This window comes from Lytechinus pictus, chromosome 16, assembly GCF_037042905.1.
Source record: "Lytechinus pictus isolate F3 Inbred chromosome 16, Lp3.0, whole genome shotgun sequence".
NCBI classification, from domain to species: Eukaryota; Metazoa; Echinodermata; class Echinoidea; order Temnopleuroida; family Toxopneustidae; genus Lytechinus; species Lytechinus pictus.
The window spans coordinates 9657756-9672955 of NC_087260.1; the positions used below are offsets into that span (position 1 = coordinate 9657756).

The following is a 15200-nucleotide window of genomic DNA, read 5'->3' on the forward strand; positions in this document are numbered from 1 at the left end:
TTGGGCCCGGCACACTTTTTTCTCGGACCACCGTGACCAGAGACAAATAATATTGTCATTTCCTGTTGAGATAAGGTTAAAGGAATACAAAACAAGTGGAGTGCTTCTGGCAGTCTAGCCTGCATTACGCGATTTAATATAGCAGCAGTGCTAACTTTGAAAACTACATGTACTATAAAATAATCATTCACAAAAACACCATTCATATAATGACATTATACCACGTTCATTGACTATAAATGACATTTGGACGGTGAATAAAACTTGTCAACTACACCCATGTCCACATTTCATTCACTCTATCCATAAGCTTTCAAAGTAATGATGGCAATTCAACAATTACCCCAACATGGCCTAAGTTTATTGACCTTAAACTGACTTTTCACCTTAGTTTTGTGTCCTGAAACTCACAGGGGATGTTCAGTGATACTTGATTACTCTTATATCCCAAGTTTTATGAACTAGATCCATAAACTTTCAGAGCTAGGATGGTAATTCAACAAATACCCCCCAACACGGCCAAAGTTCATTGACCTTAAATGACCTTTGACCATGGTCGTGTGACCTGAAACTCGCACAGGATATTTGGTGGTACTTGATTAACCTAATGCCCAAGTTTCATGAACTACATTGTAGATCCATAAATTTTCAAAGTTATGATGGTAATTCAACAAATATCCCCAACCTGCCAAAGTTCATTGACCCTAAATGACCTTTGACCTTGGTCATGTGACCTGATACTCAGGCAGGATGTTCAGTAATACTTGATTAACCTTATGTCCAAGTTTCATGAACTAGGTCCATATACTTTTTGAAGTTATGTCATTTCAAAAACTTAACCTTGGGTTAAGATTTGATGTTGACGCCGACGCCGTCGGAAAACGGCGCCTATAGTCTCGTTTTCTATGCAGGCGAGACAAAAACTGTTGGCACAGTAAACCAAAAATCACCCATTTATAGCACACTCCTATTGATAAACACAATGTATTGATGATTTTGATGATTATTCTTGTAAAATAACTTTGTAGATGAATAAGTGGATTCCTTTTCTTTCTCATCACAGGAACACGAGTGAAATAATAAATAATTTGAGAATCGCAGACTTCACTGTCAAACTTTCTCGTAATCCTTTGTTATGCCTTATGGAATTATTCTGATAATATCGACCAATTATCTCAATTAATCACTGCATGCCATGGTGAAGATGATCCCTTCTCTTTGTACTCTACATGTACTATGTAGCTGGAGATTTGTACCAATAAGCCTGATGCTCGTAGATTTGTTCTCACTTTTCCTCAAACGATATACCTGTTGCCCGAACAAGAAGCGCTTTTTGAGCGATGCTGGCAGATCCGTAACAAAATGGGCGCTATGACGAGGGGCTATCTGGCCTTCACAATCACGGGTCGTTGAATGTAAACATGCTTTTTTGCTGATATGACTATGAGGTCAAAACACGATCTCAATCCATCATGGCCCCAAAATGCATTATGATTGGGTCGTGACCACGGCCGACATTCTGCTCACTTCCATGACCATGTGTACATGTAGATCTTCTTGGGCTTGGCAACCTGTGGCCGTGTGGGCATTAGTATTTGAACATTCTCTCCGACTCTTCCTTTGACAGGTCAATGCTTTGAGAAACCCAACTCTTGAATCGCATTTCTCACCACCTAGCTGTAGCACTTTCTCATCTTTTTTTTCTCAACGCCATATATGAGCAAGTTCATTTTTCTATCGTGAAACTCTAAGTTATAGATCCAGAATTATTTGTGTCAGATCTGTCTTAAGCTTTTTTTGGCGAGCATTGCCCTTGCACTTGCAGTCAATGTTAGAACGAAATTCATCCATGGCCATACCCTTTCTCATGGTAGTGATATTTAGTATTCAGTACCGTAGTTCTAGTTTTTCTATAATCTTATCCATAGGCTTTACCAATTCTGCGGACTCCGGCTTGGCTGTTTCGGCTCACCGACAGTAGCTGTAGCAACGTTTTCGACCGAACTTTCGCCCGACGACGCCCCGGGCTGCTCTGCTCAGGCGCTGGTATGACCCACTCACACGTATTGTTCATTGCACCGGCTCGAGTCACCGACGAAGATTGGGTTAACGTTAGGATTCCTATCCCTCAACAAATAAGGTCGCTGGCTAATTTCTTGAATCTTGCTCATAATCTTTTCTATTAAATATACAGAATCATATCTTGTTCTCCGGTCCGGTAAAAAGGGGGGAAAAACTCAAAATCAAACTTAGAGCCTTCCAAATCCAATATTCTCCATGTCCAGGGTCGAATGGCGCCCACTACTGGCTTACAGTGAATAACCCTGATTATCGAAATTGAAAAACCTAGTTTATCGAATCGAAAAACTTAGTTTATCGAATCGAAAAACCTAGTTTATCGAATCGAAAAACCTAGTTTTTCGAATCGAAAAACCTAGTTTATCAAAATCGAAAAACCTAGTTTATCACTTGAAAAACCTAGTTTTTCAAATCGAAAAACCTAGTTTATCGAATCGAAAAACCTAGTTTTTCAATTTCGATAAACTAGGTTTTTCGGCGATAAACTGAGTTTATCGCCTTTATGGGACAAATGGCGTCCTTATGGGACGCCATTTGTTCCATAAAGGCGATAAACCTAGTTTATCGAATTGAAAAACCTAGTTTATCGAAATTGAAAAACCTAGTTTATCAGATTTGAAAAACTTAGTTTATCGGCGATAAACTAGGTTTTTCAAGTGATAAACTAGGTTTTTCAATTTCGATAAACTAGGTTTTTCAATTCGATAAACTAGGTTTTTCAATTCGAAAAACTTAGTTTATCACTTGAAAAACTTAGTTTATCAAATAACTCTGTTTATCAAATGAAAAACTGAGTTTATCGCTTGAAAAACTAAGTTTATCGAGAAAAACTAAGTTTTTCACTTGAAAAACCTAGTTTTTCATTGAAAAACCTAGTTTTTCATTGAAAAACTTAGTTTTTCATTGAAAAACTTAGTTTATCAGTGAAAAACTTAGTTTTTCGACGATAAACTTAGTTTTTCAATTGAAAAACTAAGTTTATCAAGAAAAACCTAGTTTTTCAATCGAAAAACTAAGTTTTTCGGCGATAAACTTAGTTTTTCTTGATAATCTAAGTTTTTCAAGTGATAAACTTAGTTTATCGGCGAAAAACTAAGTTTATCGGCGAAAAACTTAGTTTTTCAATTGAAAAACTAGGTTTTTCGATTGATAAACTAGGTTTTTCGGCGATAAACTGAGTTTATCGCCTTTATGAAACAAATGGCGCGCCATATAAGTGCCCAAATATCAGACTCTTTATTTGACCAAAACAAAAATACAATCATTGAATCAAATAAAAAGCATATGTTTTCCTGTGGTACAAATGTTGAATAGTAATGTTATGAAAATGTAGAATTGAAAAAATATGGTAGAGGAGTCTAAACAGAAATTATTTACTAACCTTGTTTTTTGCCTTATATCAGAACGTAAAGTTGTCCTCTGCTATCAATTTCGGTGATTTAAATCACACTCTAATCCCCAAAATAATTGCTTGATTGTCTAGAAAACAACTTATATCATCTGCGCAAATGCCGATTTTGATTATTACAGGAAGAGTTCCTTTTGCGACAGCCATCCAATGTGAAAAAAAAATTATGACTGTTATGGTGGGTGTCACAAAAAGAGCTCTTTCTATTATGACTATAAATAATTATGATATAGAAATCTGGAAGGAATAAACATTTTTTACTGACCAAACAGACCTCTTTTGGCTCTAAAAGTTGGATATGTTCGCTCAGCTTCGCGATCCTCTATTCTGAAAAGAGAACGTGTGATCTCGGCGGCGAAATTAGCGAGGGTTATTAGAAAGTTTCAAAGTCAAAATCATGGATTTTACCCCTGGATTTAAACCCTGGAGTATTTTTTTTGAGCAGCGAAACCTGGGTCTACTGTATGTGCAGTTCAATAGAAGGTAACGTTCATGTATCACATTGGATGCGAATCCCCCACCAGTGCTGGTCCCTATATTTAGAACCGTCCAATAGTTGTACACTCTACTCAAATGGTATTGGTGTTTTTGCTTTTCTCCTGATTGGCTATAAAATACTCATAGAAAACTAAAGTTTTGAGAAAACTTCTTGTAGTTACATGTATAACAAATGTTATATTTGCCTGTAAATTCCTATTTTAATTTCTCCTCTCTGGATATTGTCGTTACAGGCCACCTCTCCCGAGTGGAGTAACTCCAGATATTTTATCAGAAATTCAAAGGTAAGAACCTACATTTGCTTTCTTCATTTGTATTCTTTCCCAAAATTACTCCTCATGAAATTGTCAATTTCTCTCTGCTAGCGGACTATTTTTCACAAGTTTTAAAGAAAACTTTCATTTTAGGTTCTAATTTTATTATTATAATTGATTATACTATATTACTTTTGTACATTACTTAATCACTTTATGATAAAAATGCATACATTTAACTTGAACCTGAATAGCTCTCTTTTCCACCAAAACATAAATGTTCACTATTGATACTTCTCATTTTTTTTAATAAGGGTTAATGATAACCAACCTTTGTGAATAACTCAAGGACAAATTAAAAATCAGGTTTTTTTTTCCAATTGACAAAATATTGGGTTGAACCCAGTCACAAGGTGTGAAATAAAAACTTAGTAAATGGGTCAAATGAATGATAAAAAAATTCAAAATTATTATTATACATAGATCTTTTCAAAAATTCTGAAATGGCACAGCATACTTATTTGCAAATGGGAATATGTTTTTAGATTTTAGTATTTTTCTTCTGTCTTTTACAGAGTCACATTTTGGGAGTGTAACCATATTTTTTCCTGAATTTATAAAACCTCTACTCTACTTTATATTAATTGAAAAAAGCTGTGAAGATAAGTAGGCCTAAACATTAAGTTTAAACTTCAATCTCAGCAAGAATCGTAAATCTGCAAACATTTACAAAACAATAGATTCATAATAATTTATTTTTTTTTTTAAATATATTTTTTTCAGAACATTCCAGCCTTTGCAATGCCTGCTTGGAAAACGAAAATGCAAGAATCGGAAACAGACCAAGAAACGAGAGGCAGAAATGGAAAGTAATCCAGAAAGAAGGAAAGAAGAACAAAAGAGATCAGCACTAAGGTAAAGTAAAATGTCTTGACAAGAAAAATATATTAAAGGAGAATGAAACTCTTGGAGCAAGTTAGCTTTTGTGAAAGCAGAAAAATCAAAGAATAAGATCAACAAAAGTTTGAGTAAAATAGGACTAGCAATAGAAGAGTTATGAGCATTTGAATGTCGAGATCACTAATGCTATGGAGATCCTCCAATTGGCAATACGACCAAGATCTATGATGTCACAGATGAACAACTCTCCCCTTTTGGACACTGAAAATATACCCCAAAACAACTCTTTTGCTCATTCTAATCATATGACAAACGATTCATCAATGATATAATGTTGTGAAACCTCTGTACTTGTCCTCTCATAAAGAGAACACCTCACCTTGTGATAGACTCTATAAAAATGAGAATATAAGTGAAATAAGTACTAGAGTAATGAGGGAGTTGTACGTGTGTGACATCACAGATCTTGGTCGCATTGCCAATGGGAGGATCTACATGGCATTAGTGATCTCAATATTCAAATGCTCATAACTTTCTTATTATTCATTCAATCTTCCTCAAACTTTCAACAATATGTTTCTTTGATTTTTCTCTTTGATATGGATTCAGCTGGTTTCAAGGGTTTCATTCTCCTTTAAGGCCTATATCACTTTGGCTAATAATAATAACGGTATATTTACCCAGGGTAGCCACTTCAGGGGGGCGTTTCATGAAAGGACTTGTCAGACGTTTTATCCGACAAGTCCCATTTTATCCGACAGTTACCATAGGAACAGTGCCTTTCAGCCAATCAAAATCATGGAAAGATGTCAGATCTGACAACTTGTCGGATGAAAATATTGATGAAACGCTACCCAGTTCCCAAAACTGTTCTCCCAGTGGGCCCTGCTATTATTATTACCCGGCTAAGCTAGGCTACCTATTCAGGTGCACACAGCTTTTGAGGAATTACTTACTGCCGGTACCCATTTAATTCACCTGGGTCGAGTGCAGCACACTGTGGATGAATTTCTTGCTGAAGGAAATTACGCCATGGCTGGGATTTGAACCCACGACCCTCTGTTTCAAAGTCCGGAGACTACCGGTAATCCACTTGGCCACAATGCTCCATTCGCTAACGTTCGTGATGTTATATGATGAATATTTAAATGGGTACACTAGGCTCAAAATAATATGATTCGAACAGAAAAAGAAAAATCAGACAAACCAAACACTGAAAATTTGATCAAAATCTGACAAGGAATAACAAAGTTATGGCATTTGAAAGATTTGCATTATTCCAGTGAAATGGTTCAAGGCATGTCTTCATGAATATTCAATGAGCAAACTGATGTCATATCCCCACTTGTTCTTTTGTATTATATTATAATGAAATTAGGTTTATTCATTTTTATTCCTACAAGAACTAGAAAAAAATGGATTGACAATTGATTTGTGCATTAGATATTAACTGCTGCAACTTATTTCATAATAAGGGAGACATATCATTCATGAAAAAGTGAAACAATTATGATTTCATGTATAACATAAGAAAAAGGAAAGCGGGGATGTGACATCATCAGCCAACCTGACTTCCATATAACCGTTTTAACAATATATTGCTTAACTGTAGAATCCAATAACTTAACTATTTGTTTTCCAGATTTTGATGAGATTTTCAGCATTTTGCTCTGTGAATTTTACTCTGTTTATTTAGATATAAATTATTACAGCCCGGAGTACCCCTTTAAAGATGATTGAAAGTAGTAGTTGCAGTAAACACTTTCACTAGAAAGTCTGTAAAACCCAGATTGATTGTCACTATATCATCATGGATCTAGCTCTGGTACAGTTACATAAACTGAACTTTGTTTAATCATGAAATCTAAGCTGAAAAATGCTTACACTTTAGATCGCTGAAACAGATAAGCACATTGGGGACAGTGTATTATTATTCTTTGGAAATAGCTGACCTCTGACCTCAATCCCATGCCATTTTTGCTGATTTCTCAGCAATTACACAATTTCTTTCAGAATTCTTTTGCACAAGTATTTTATTTTGTAATATGCAACAGACACGTGGGTGGTCATTTTATTGGATTCTGTGTGAACACATTTTGAAATTGTTATCACAACTGGCTTTTACCTTTAAAAATAGATCCCAGTTGTGGAAACTATCTTTTTTTTTTCAGTAGAGTGATTCTGGCAGGGAGATAATGAATTACCCAGTAATTGACAAGATTACTGTATTACTCAGTAAATGACAAAATAAACAAGCAATATGGGTGGTTGTTTGCCTTCGAGTTTATAGGACAAAGCCTTGAAAACAATAAATTGATTTGATCAAGTAGAGAAAAATCAAACAAGCATTTAACCCTAACTAGGCCGGGCTTTTTTGGCTGTTCTGTGGCCGGGGGGGGGGGGTTGATTCAACCCCCCCCTGAGATCTTGGCCGCCGATTGTGCGAGCGCCGCAAAAATTTGCACGCTGGTAGTGTGCGATGTAATCTACAAGGCTGTATGGTAAAATTTTCCAAAATAATGAGATTTTATTTTATATGAATTAATTATGCTAATTTATGCATAAATCATTCTTTTTGCTCTAATTCACTAAATAAAGCTCATAGAATGCTAATTTTTGGTTGAAATATTCTTTGTAGCATTCTTCACAATGCCAATTGAAAAAAACTTCGGTTTGGAAATCAATTTCCTATGTATTTTATTGTTTTATGAATTTCTTATGTATTTCTTTGTTTTTCAACCTTTTGTTTTTCTTTGTTTTTTTCCCCAGATTTATTGCACAACCTTTTTGAAGCATAATTATGCTAAGATCAATTGCTTTCAGCTGTTTAAAGTAAAAATAATCATATCTTTATGAATAAGATGAGAAAACTCAATTTGCATTGACTTTGTACATAAAATCACGTTTTGGAACAATTTTTGGTCTGACATGCACTTACAAAATGTTGCGTAATTTCGGAACCGCGTACCCGGGCATCGTAAATTTGGTCTCAAAAGATGCGTGAGACTTAAAAGTATAAACTCTGCGAGTGGCGCGGTCAAAAAATTTTGCGCGGCGGAATGATCGCAGAAAATGTTGAGGGGGGGTTGATTCAACCCCCCCGGCCATTTTAGGGTTAACCCTAATAGTTTCATAAAAGAAGAGTTATAAAAAAGGAAAGCTATTGCATTTTAAAGTTTTGCTAATTTGAATATGGGCATCTTCGGCAGGATCATATGCTGATGAGGATTTTATGAAAATGAGATATTTCAATTTCTTTTTGCTATGATGTAAAACAAGATTGACTCCAGTCCTAACATCTGGAATCACCATTATCTATGATCTGTAAAGGACTTACTTGATAATGATCAATTCTACAAAAATCAAATCATTTCAGATTTCATGTTTTGAAACTCAAATAAATGAATACGGTAGGCAGCTCACTCTTTTGCATATCACGTGTCATGCATATATGTATAACTGGAATTGAGAAAAAGCTTTAGAATTTCAAAACTTTCCTTTTCAATGTTATGCTTGTTTGATTGCTCTCTTTTTATTCAAACCAACTTTTAATGTCTTTTTTTCTCTCCCTTAGTGATTTTGTGCCTCACAACTTCAAAGTCATTTTTCTTCATATTACAATGAAGGTAATGGCACTGTTGATTATCCCTCTCACCATAAGGATTGCTGCATGAATTTAACACAGTGTTATCATTCAAGGTCGTTTGTGCATTGTTTATGTGAGATATTTCTTTTTTTTCTCTCGAAGGTCACAACTTGCGCTTGGGGTCAACGAGGTCACCAGATCGTTGGAGAAAGATCAGCTCCAGCTTGTCATGGTCTGTCGGTCAGCTAAGCCTGACCTTATGACCTCTCACCTCCCGACCCTCAGTGCAACTCGAGGATGTCCTGCCATAGCAGTGTTTCATCTCAGTAATACCTTATCTCCTCTCTTGAACATGAAGACCGTCCTTGCCATAGGTTTCAGAGTAAGTTGTAGCTCCAGTTCTAGCGCAGTTGGTCTACAGTACTTCTCAGATACTTTGTTTGCGTCGTGGTGTAGGAGTTTGGACCCTTGCCTTGTAATAAGAGGGTCATGGGTTTGAATTTTCCTTCGGCCTAGTGCCCTTTGGCAAGGCGTCAATCTACACTTTGCCACTCTCCACCCAGGTGTTAAATGGGTACCCCGGAGGATGTGAAAGCCTATGGAGTAGCCCTAACTATTGAGTCTTAGAACTCTTGTTGGAACTCTACCTCGGGAGTGGAGAAGGCGCACACATTGTGTGCGGGCATACCAGAATCCGATGACCGGAATGATAATAATTGCAATGTAAAGCGCTTAGAAACAGAATGTAATAAAAATATAAGTGTTATATACATGTAAATGTAACTACTAGTATTCATCATTAATACTAAATGGGCTAAACCCATTGGCTCGTGTTCTAACCTTGTATTTATTGGAAACTCTGGTCTAAAATTATGATATACACTGTAACTATCAATAGTCAAGTTTAACATATTTTTAAAACAGTAAAAGTTCTATTTATCAGCTAATTTCACTCTTAAATCAATTATAACTCAGGATATAGTTATATTGTATTGACTGGTATATTATGTGACTGGCATTACGGGAGATACCACGTAAACGTACAGTATACATTTCCCAAAGTAGTCGCAGGTCCACTGAGGGTGTTGTGTGGAATGATCTCCAGAAGAATAATTCCAGTCAATATTGTCGTTATTACAGCTGTATGATGTGTAATTCAAGCAGTTACATATAGCAAATGATACATTTGCCTGTCGGTACATCTAATTTAAGATTATTCATGAACTTGAGTAGGTAATCCTGGTTAAGTAATTGTGACGTAAATCGTAAGAGCGCCACAAAGATGTTCCAAAGTTTTTATCAGTATTCCAGATGAAGTTAATTATAACTGTATTGTCTTTTCTGTAATGCCTTACCCTTTTATACTTTTGTTTTATGTTTCCTGTAGAAACCTTCTAATGATGAAGCAAATCAAGACTTTGCAGGTCTTGTGTCTTATGTCAGTGGAAAGTGTCCCGATATCAGCATTCCCTGGATGGACCTGAAGAACCTGCCTCTGGAGGATCTAGCAGCAGAACTCTCCAAGGATATCTTCAGCCATCAGAAGAATCCCACCTTTGATCCAGCTGCATCAACTGGGGAGTCTAACACAGGTACTTCTGGCAAAACTGGTTCAATTCAATTCAATTAATTTCAATTCAGTTCAGTTCAATTCAATAGACCAGTTCGTAGTTACTCATGGACAATTTTCGGTCAAATGACCTTTCATTTCTTTCATTATGATAGGCAGATTTCAAAGCAAAATATTACGTAAGCTTGCCTTACATAGCAGGATGAAGAAATTGAATAGACCAGGTGACTAGAATAGCACACCAATGAACACTTTATGAAGGTATTTGTTGCATTCCTTCTTTGAATGCATATCATAGCATGTTGCACAATGTACTCACTTGGCAAACTGTGAAAACCAGTCGTTCGTGGACGCGTTGTTGTTTTTTGTGGATGTAAATGAAAACCACAATTCAAAAGAATATATGAATAATCAAGACATCAAAGTTGGTGCTTATCTCATTAGATTTTAAACCACCATGTCACTTTAGTACAAATGACCTTCCTCTGATCATGGGTAGAATCTTTTGATCATGCGCAGAAAGGAACTACGAACTGGCTTATTCAATTCGATTTCAATTCAATTCAAGGTTTATTGAAACACATTTGGAGTCAAGCGGCTGAATTAGTCATGTATACAAATAATTCATTGACTCCAGTGAGGTCTTTAGCAATCAGAAAAATCCCACCTTTTATCTTGGTACATGAACTGGGGAGTCCAATACAGGTATTTATGGCAAAAACTTGCTCAATTCAATTCAATTCAATTCAGTTCGGATCAGTTCAATTCAATTCAATTCATGTTCAACTTCAATTTTATTTTCAATTTCAAATTCAATTCAAGTCAGTTCAATTCAATTAAATTAAATTCAATTTGATTTCAATCAAATCAAATCAAATCAAATCAAATCAAATCAAATCAAATCAAATCAAATCAAATCAAATCAAATCAAATCAAATCAAATCAAATCAAATCAAATCAAATCAAATCAAATCAAATCAAATCAAATCAAATCAAGTCAAATCAAATCAAATCAAATCAAATCAAATCAAATCAAATCAAATCAAATCAAATCAAATTAAATTAAATTCCATTCAATTCAAGGTTTATTGAAACACAGCAGCAGCCAAATGGCTGAATCGGTCATGTACAGTATACAACAATTTATTGACCCCCAGTAATGCCCTTTAGCAATCAGAAGAATCCCACCTTTGATCTAGGTATATCAACTGGGGAGTCCAACACATGTACTTGTGACAAAAACTTGCTCAATTCAATTCAGTTCAGTTCAATTTAATTCAATTCAAGGTTTATTATTAAAAACACAGTCACAGACAAATGGCTAAATTGGTCATGTATACACAAACATTTTATTGACCCAGTGATGTCTATTATTGTTATAACCATTAATGATATTATTATTGTTATCATCATCATCATCATCATAATTATTATTGTTATCCATACAGTTCGCAAAGACTCCCAGATGGAAACACAAGTACAGGAAGGTACAGAAAGGACAGTTGGCACTGGGCTCGGCCAAAAAAGGGAAAGCAATATAGACAACCAAGCAGGAATGACCAAAAACACAATTGGAAGTACCGTGAAAGAAAGAGACTTGCTTGGAAATCAAGTGGCCGAGAACCTCTGCCGAAGTGAGAACATTGTCGGTGATCCTCGTACACTACAAGCGCTAGCAACAAAGAAAAGGAAGCTGTCGGAAATAGCCACCTCTCCTGGAAGCAATGATTCCAAGAGCAAGCGGAACAAGACGGCAAAGATGCCGTACAAGCCTGCAAATGTTAAGCATGTCAAGGTTACTAGTAAAGCATCAAAAGGGAAGAAAGGCAAAGGGAAAAGAGGTAAAAAGAAGTGAATTATGTTAAGAACAGCAAAGTTTAGAGTTCTTATCCTTCTTTTTTTATTTTATGGACAGTGAAGAATTAGACTATGATCACAATTGATTAAGTGCCTACCATTTATTATAGGATCATCATGATTTGACAAGGCACTACAGAAGGGGCGATTGTTTACATTAGGTAAAACACACTGTGGCGCTATAACACTACACATACAAGAGCCGTAAATACATATCCTGCAGCATGATGACATTTGCTCCGGTGACAATTCCAAAATGGAATGACTAACTTCAACACAGGATTTAACACTATACCCTACGCTAACCGCAAACCTAACGTCAATCCATATTGTAACTAAGCTTGTAACCGATTTTGCAATCGGCAACCGATTCCATTCGATTTCACCACAATCGGCAATCACTTGCCGATCTTCGATCATGCCCCTTGAAGGAAAAAATCGAAAATAAAAAATCGGCGTAGATCTGGTTACAGTGCGTGATCGCTCAGAACATATTTCAAGATTGTTTTTGAGGTGCTAGCTATTTAGAGGTCGCATTATTCAGGGAGAAAGACGCGGTATTATCTATGGCGATGTTTAAGAGGATAAATATCTTCTCTTCCAACTCATGGTGATAGCGGATGCCGCCGTGAACTTTGAAAGGTCGTATTACCGACGGAGCTCACTGCGCTACTCTCTTACATCGTTTATGATTATATACATTTTATTTTCAACCTCGTGGTGATAGCGGATGCCGCCGTGAACTTTGAAAGGTCGTATTACCGACGGAGCTCACTGCGCTACACTCTTACCTCCTTTATAATGATATAAATCTTCTCTTCAACCTCGTGGTGATAGCGGACCCCGCCATAAACTTTTAAAGACTGTACTATTGACGGAGCTTACTACGTTACTCTCTTACATCGTTTATGATGATATACATTTTATTTTCAACCTCGTGGTGATAGCGGACCCCGCCGTGAACTTTTAAAGATCGTGCTACTGACGGAGCTCATTGCGTTACTCTCTTACATCGTTTATAAAGATATAAATCTTCTCTTCAACCTCGTGGTGATAGCGGACCCCGCCATAAACTTTTAAAGACTGTACTATTGACGGAGCTTATTGCGTTGCTCTCTTACATCGTTTATGATGATATTCATTTTATTTTCAACCTCGTGGTGATAGCGTACCCCGCCGTGAACTTCAAATTGATTTGAAAACGCTAGCTACCCAAAACATTTTAATAACATATTTCAAATCATCGTGCGTGCTTGCGTCTTCTACTTCATTTTAATTGCACTTGCGACTTTAAGATGATGCGTCGTAAGAGATCATTCCAATAATTCTAAATCGCTAGCACCTAAAAATACTTCTAAAAGATGTCCCGCCGATCGTTCATTAACCTGTGATCTATGAGAAATATTTTCATTTTATTTTCCTTTGCGCCTTTGCTCGGAAGATGCGTCTTTCGTTTATCTTTCTAATAAAAATCACTCGGTTTATTTTAAAGCAATAACACCTCAAAACCCCTGGCTTTAAAACATGTTCCAAACGATCGCGCATGTTGGCGACTTCCATTCCAATGCATTCGTCTTTGTGACTTTGTCAGGAAGATGCGCGCGACCGCGAACAACATTTTGATGTCATTATTCCTTTGTTTTTAAACATCGCCGATTCGATTTTCGATTCGATTTCGATTTTAGAAGCTTAACTGCCGATCCGATTTTCGATCTGATTTTTGATCCGATTTACAACATTAATTGTAACCCGAACCCGAACCCTACATCTAAGACGAAATTAAGTCCGAGCAATTTTTGCGGGAGCAAATGTTGTGTCACCATTTTTTAAAATTGTCAATGCCGTGTCATTTGGGGTTTTATTCAACAGAGTGTGTACTAATACTTTTCATTGAAAAAATCTTTTACCATTCCCCCTCTCCTTAAAGTAAGTTTTAATGAACACTTCATTGAAGTGTAGCAAAGATTATTGGTTTGAGGGCTTCTGTCATGTAATTATAAATTTTATTTTCTGTTTCCATTTCTGGTAACGTTGGAATAAGTTCCATGTCTCAATATTTGCATCAAATTTTACGACGTTTTATTTCGAAATCGGGTCGCAGACCAATAGGAATGTGTGTGGTGGCCTTTACGCAAGTATTTTACTTGTATTACATGTAAGACTCTTTCCTTCAACGAATTTTTTTTTTTTTTTAATGTGTAGTCGTGGAAGTTGCAATGCCAGCATTCCCTGATTTGATTATACATAGAAATTAAAGAGGTAAAGATCTAGGAAATGAGGAAAATAATAATAAAAGATGAATGATATGAAGGAAGTAAGGTGCACAGAATTTTCTGTGTTTTCAATAAAGACATTTATTTATGGAAGTAGATGTTGAAGTACATACATTTTGTATAAAGCTTATCCCTGATTATTTGGTATCTCTTATCTATGTCAATGTTTGGCTTTGCAGGGAGGTCATATTTTTCTTATAAGCCTTCCACAGAATAAGAGAGATGGATAAAATTTGTTAGATTTTCTTTCCAAAGTGACGTCTTTCATAGGGGAAGTTCACTGTGACAAAAAAGTTTATTGTAAGAGTAGCAGATAAATAATAAAAAAAATGGAGGAAAATCCATTAAAGGAGAATGAAACCCTTGAAACCAGCTGAATCCATATCAAAGAGAAAAATCAAAGAAACATATTGTTGAAAGTTTGAGGAAGATTGAATGAATAATAAGAAAGTTGTGAGCATTTGAATATTGAGATCACTAATGCCATGTAGATCCTCCCATTGGCAATGCGACCAAGATCTGTGACGTCACACATGTACAACTCCCTCATTACTTTAGTACTTACATTGTATTTCACTTATATTCTCACTTTTATAGAGTCTATCACAAGGTGAGGTGTTCTTTTTATGAGAGGACAAGTACAGAGGTTTCACAACATTATATCATTGATGAATCGTTTGTCATATGATTAGAATGAGCAAAAGGAGATGTTTTGTGGTATATTTTCAGTGTCCAAAAGGGGAGAGTTGTTCATCTGTGACATCATAGATCTTGG

General features: G+C 36.0%; 1 protein-coding gene across 1 annotated transcript; it reads left to right on the forward strand.

The window, feature by feature from the left end:
- The first annotated feature begins 1930 nt into the window (after window positions 1-1930).
- LOC129278651 (uncharacterized) lies at window positions 1931-14518 on the forward strand. The gene is made up of 6 exons (XM_064111719.1): window positions 1931-2140; window positions 4219-4269; window positions 5023-5154; window positions 8888-9107; window positions 10113-10317; window positions 11744-14518. Exons 1-6 carry the CDS (start codon window positions 2049-2051, stop codon window positions 12148-12150), a joined length of 1107 nt encoding a protein of 368 aa, XP_063967789.1. The 5' UTR covers window positions 1931-2048; the 3' UTR covers window positions 12151-14518.
- Window positions 14519-15200: the final 682 nt, after the last annotated feature.

Bases quoted from the DNA above. Each gene is read 5' to 3' on its own strand.
- LOC129278651 (XM_064111719.1), top strand. From the start codon at position 2,049: ATGACCCACTCACACGTATTGTTCATTGCACCGGCTCGAGTCACCGAC. The intron at 2,141-4,218 runs GTCGCTGGCTAA...TTGTCGTTACAG, and splicing joins CCTATCCCTCAACAAATAAG to GCCACCTCTCCCGAGTGGAG. The intron at 9,108-10,112 runs GTAAGTTGTAGC...TGTTTCCTGTAG, and splicing joins TCCTTGCCATAGGTTTCAGA to AAACCTTCTAATGATGAAGC.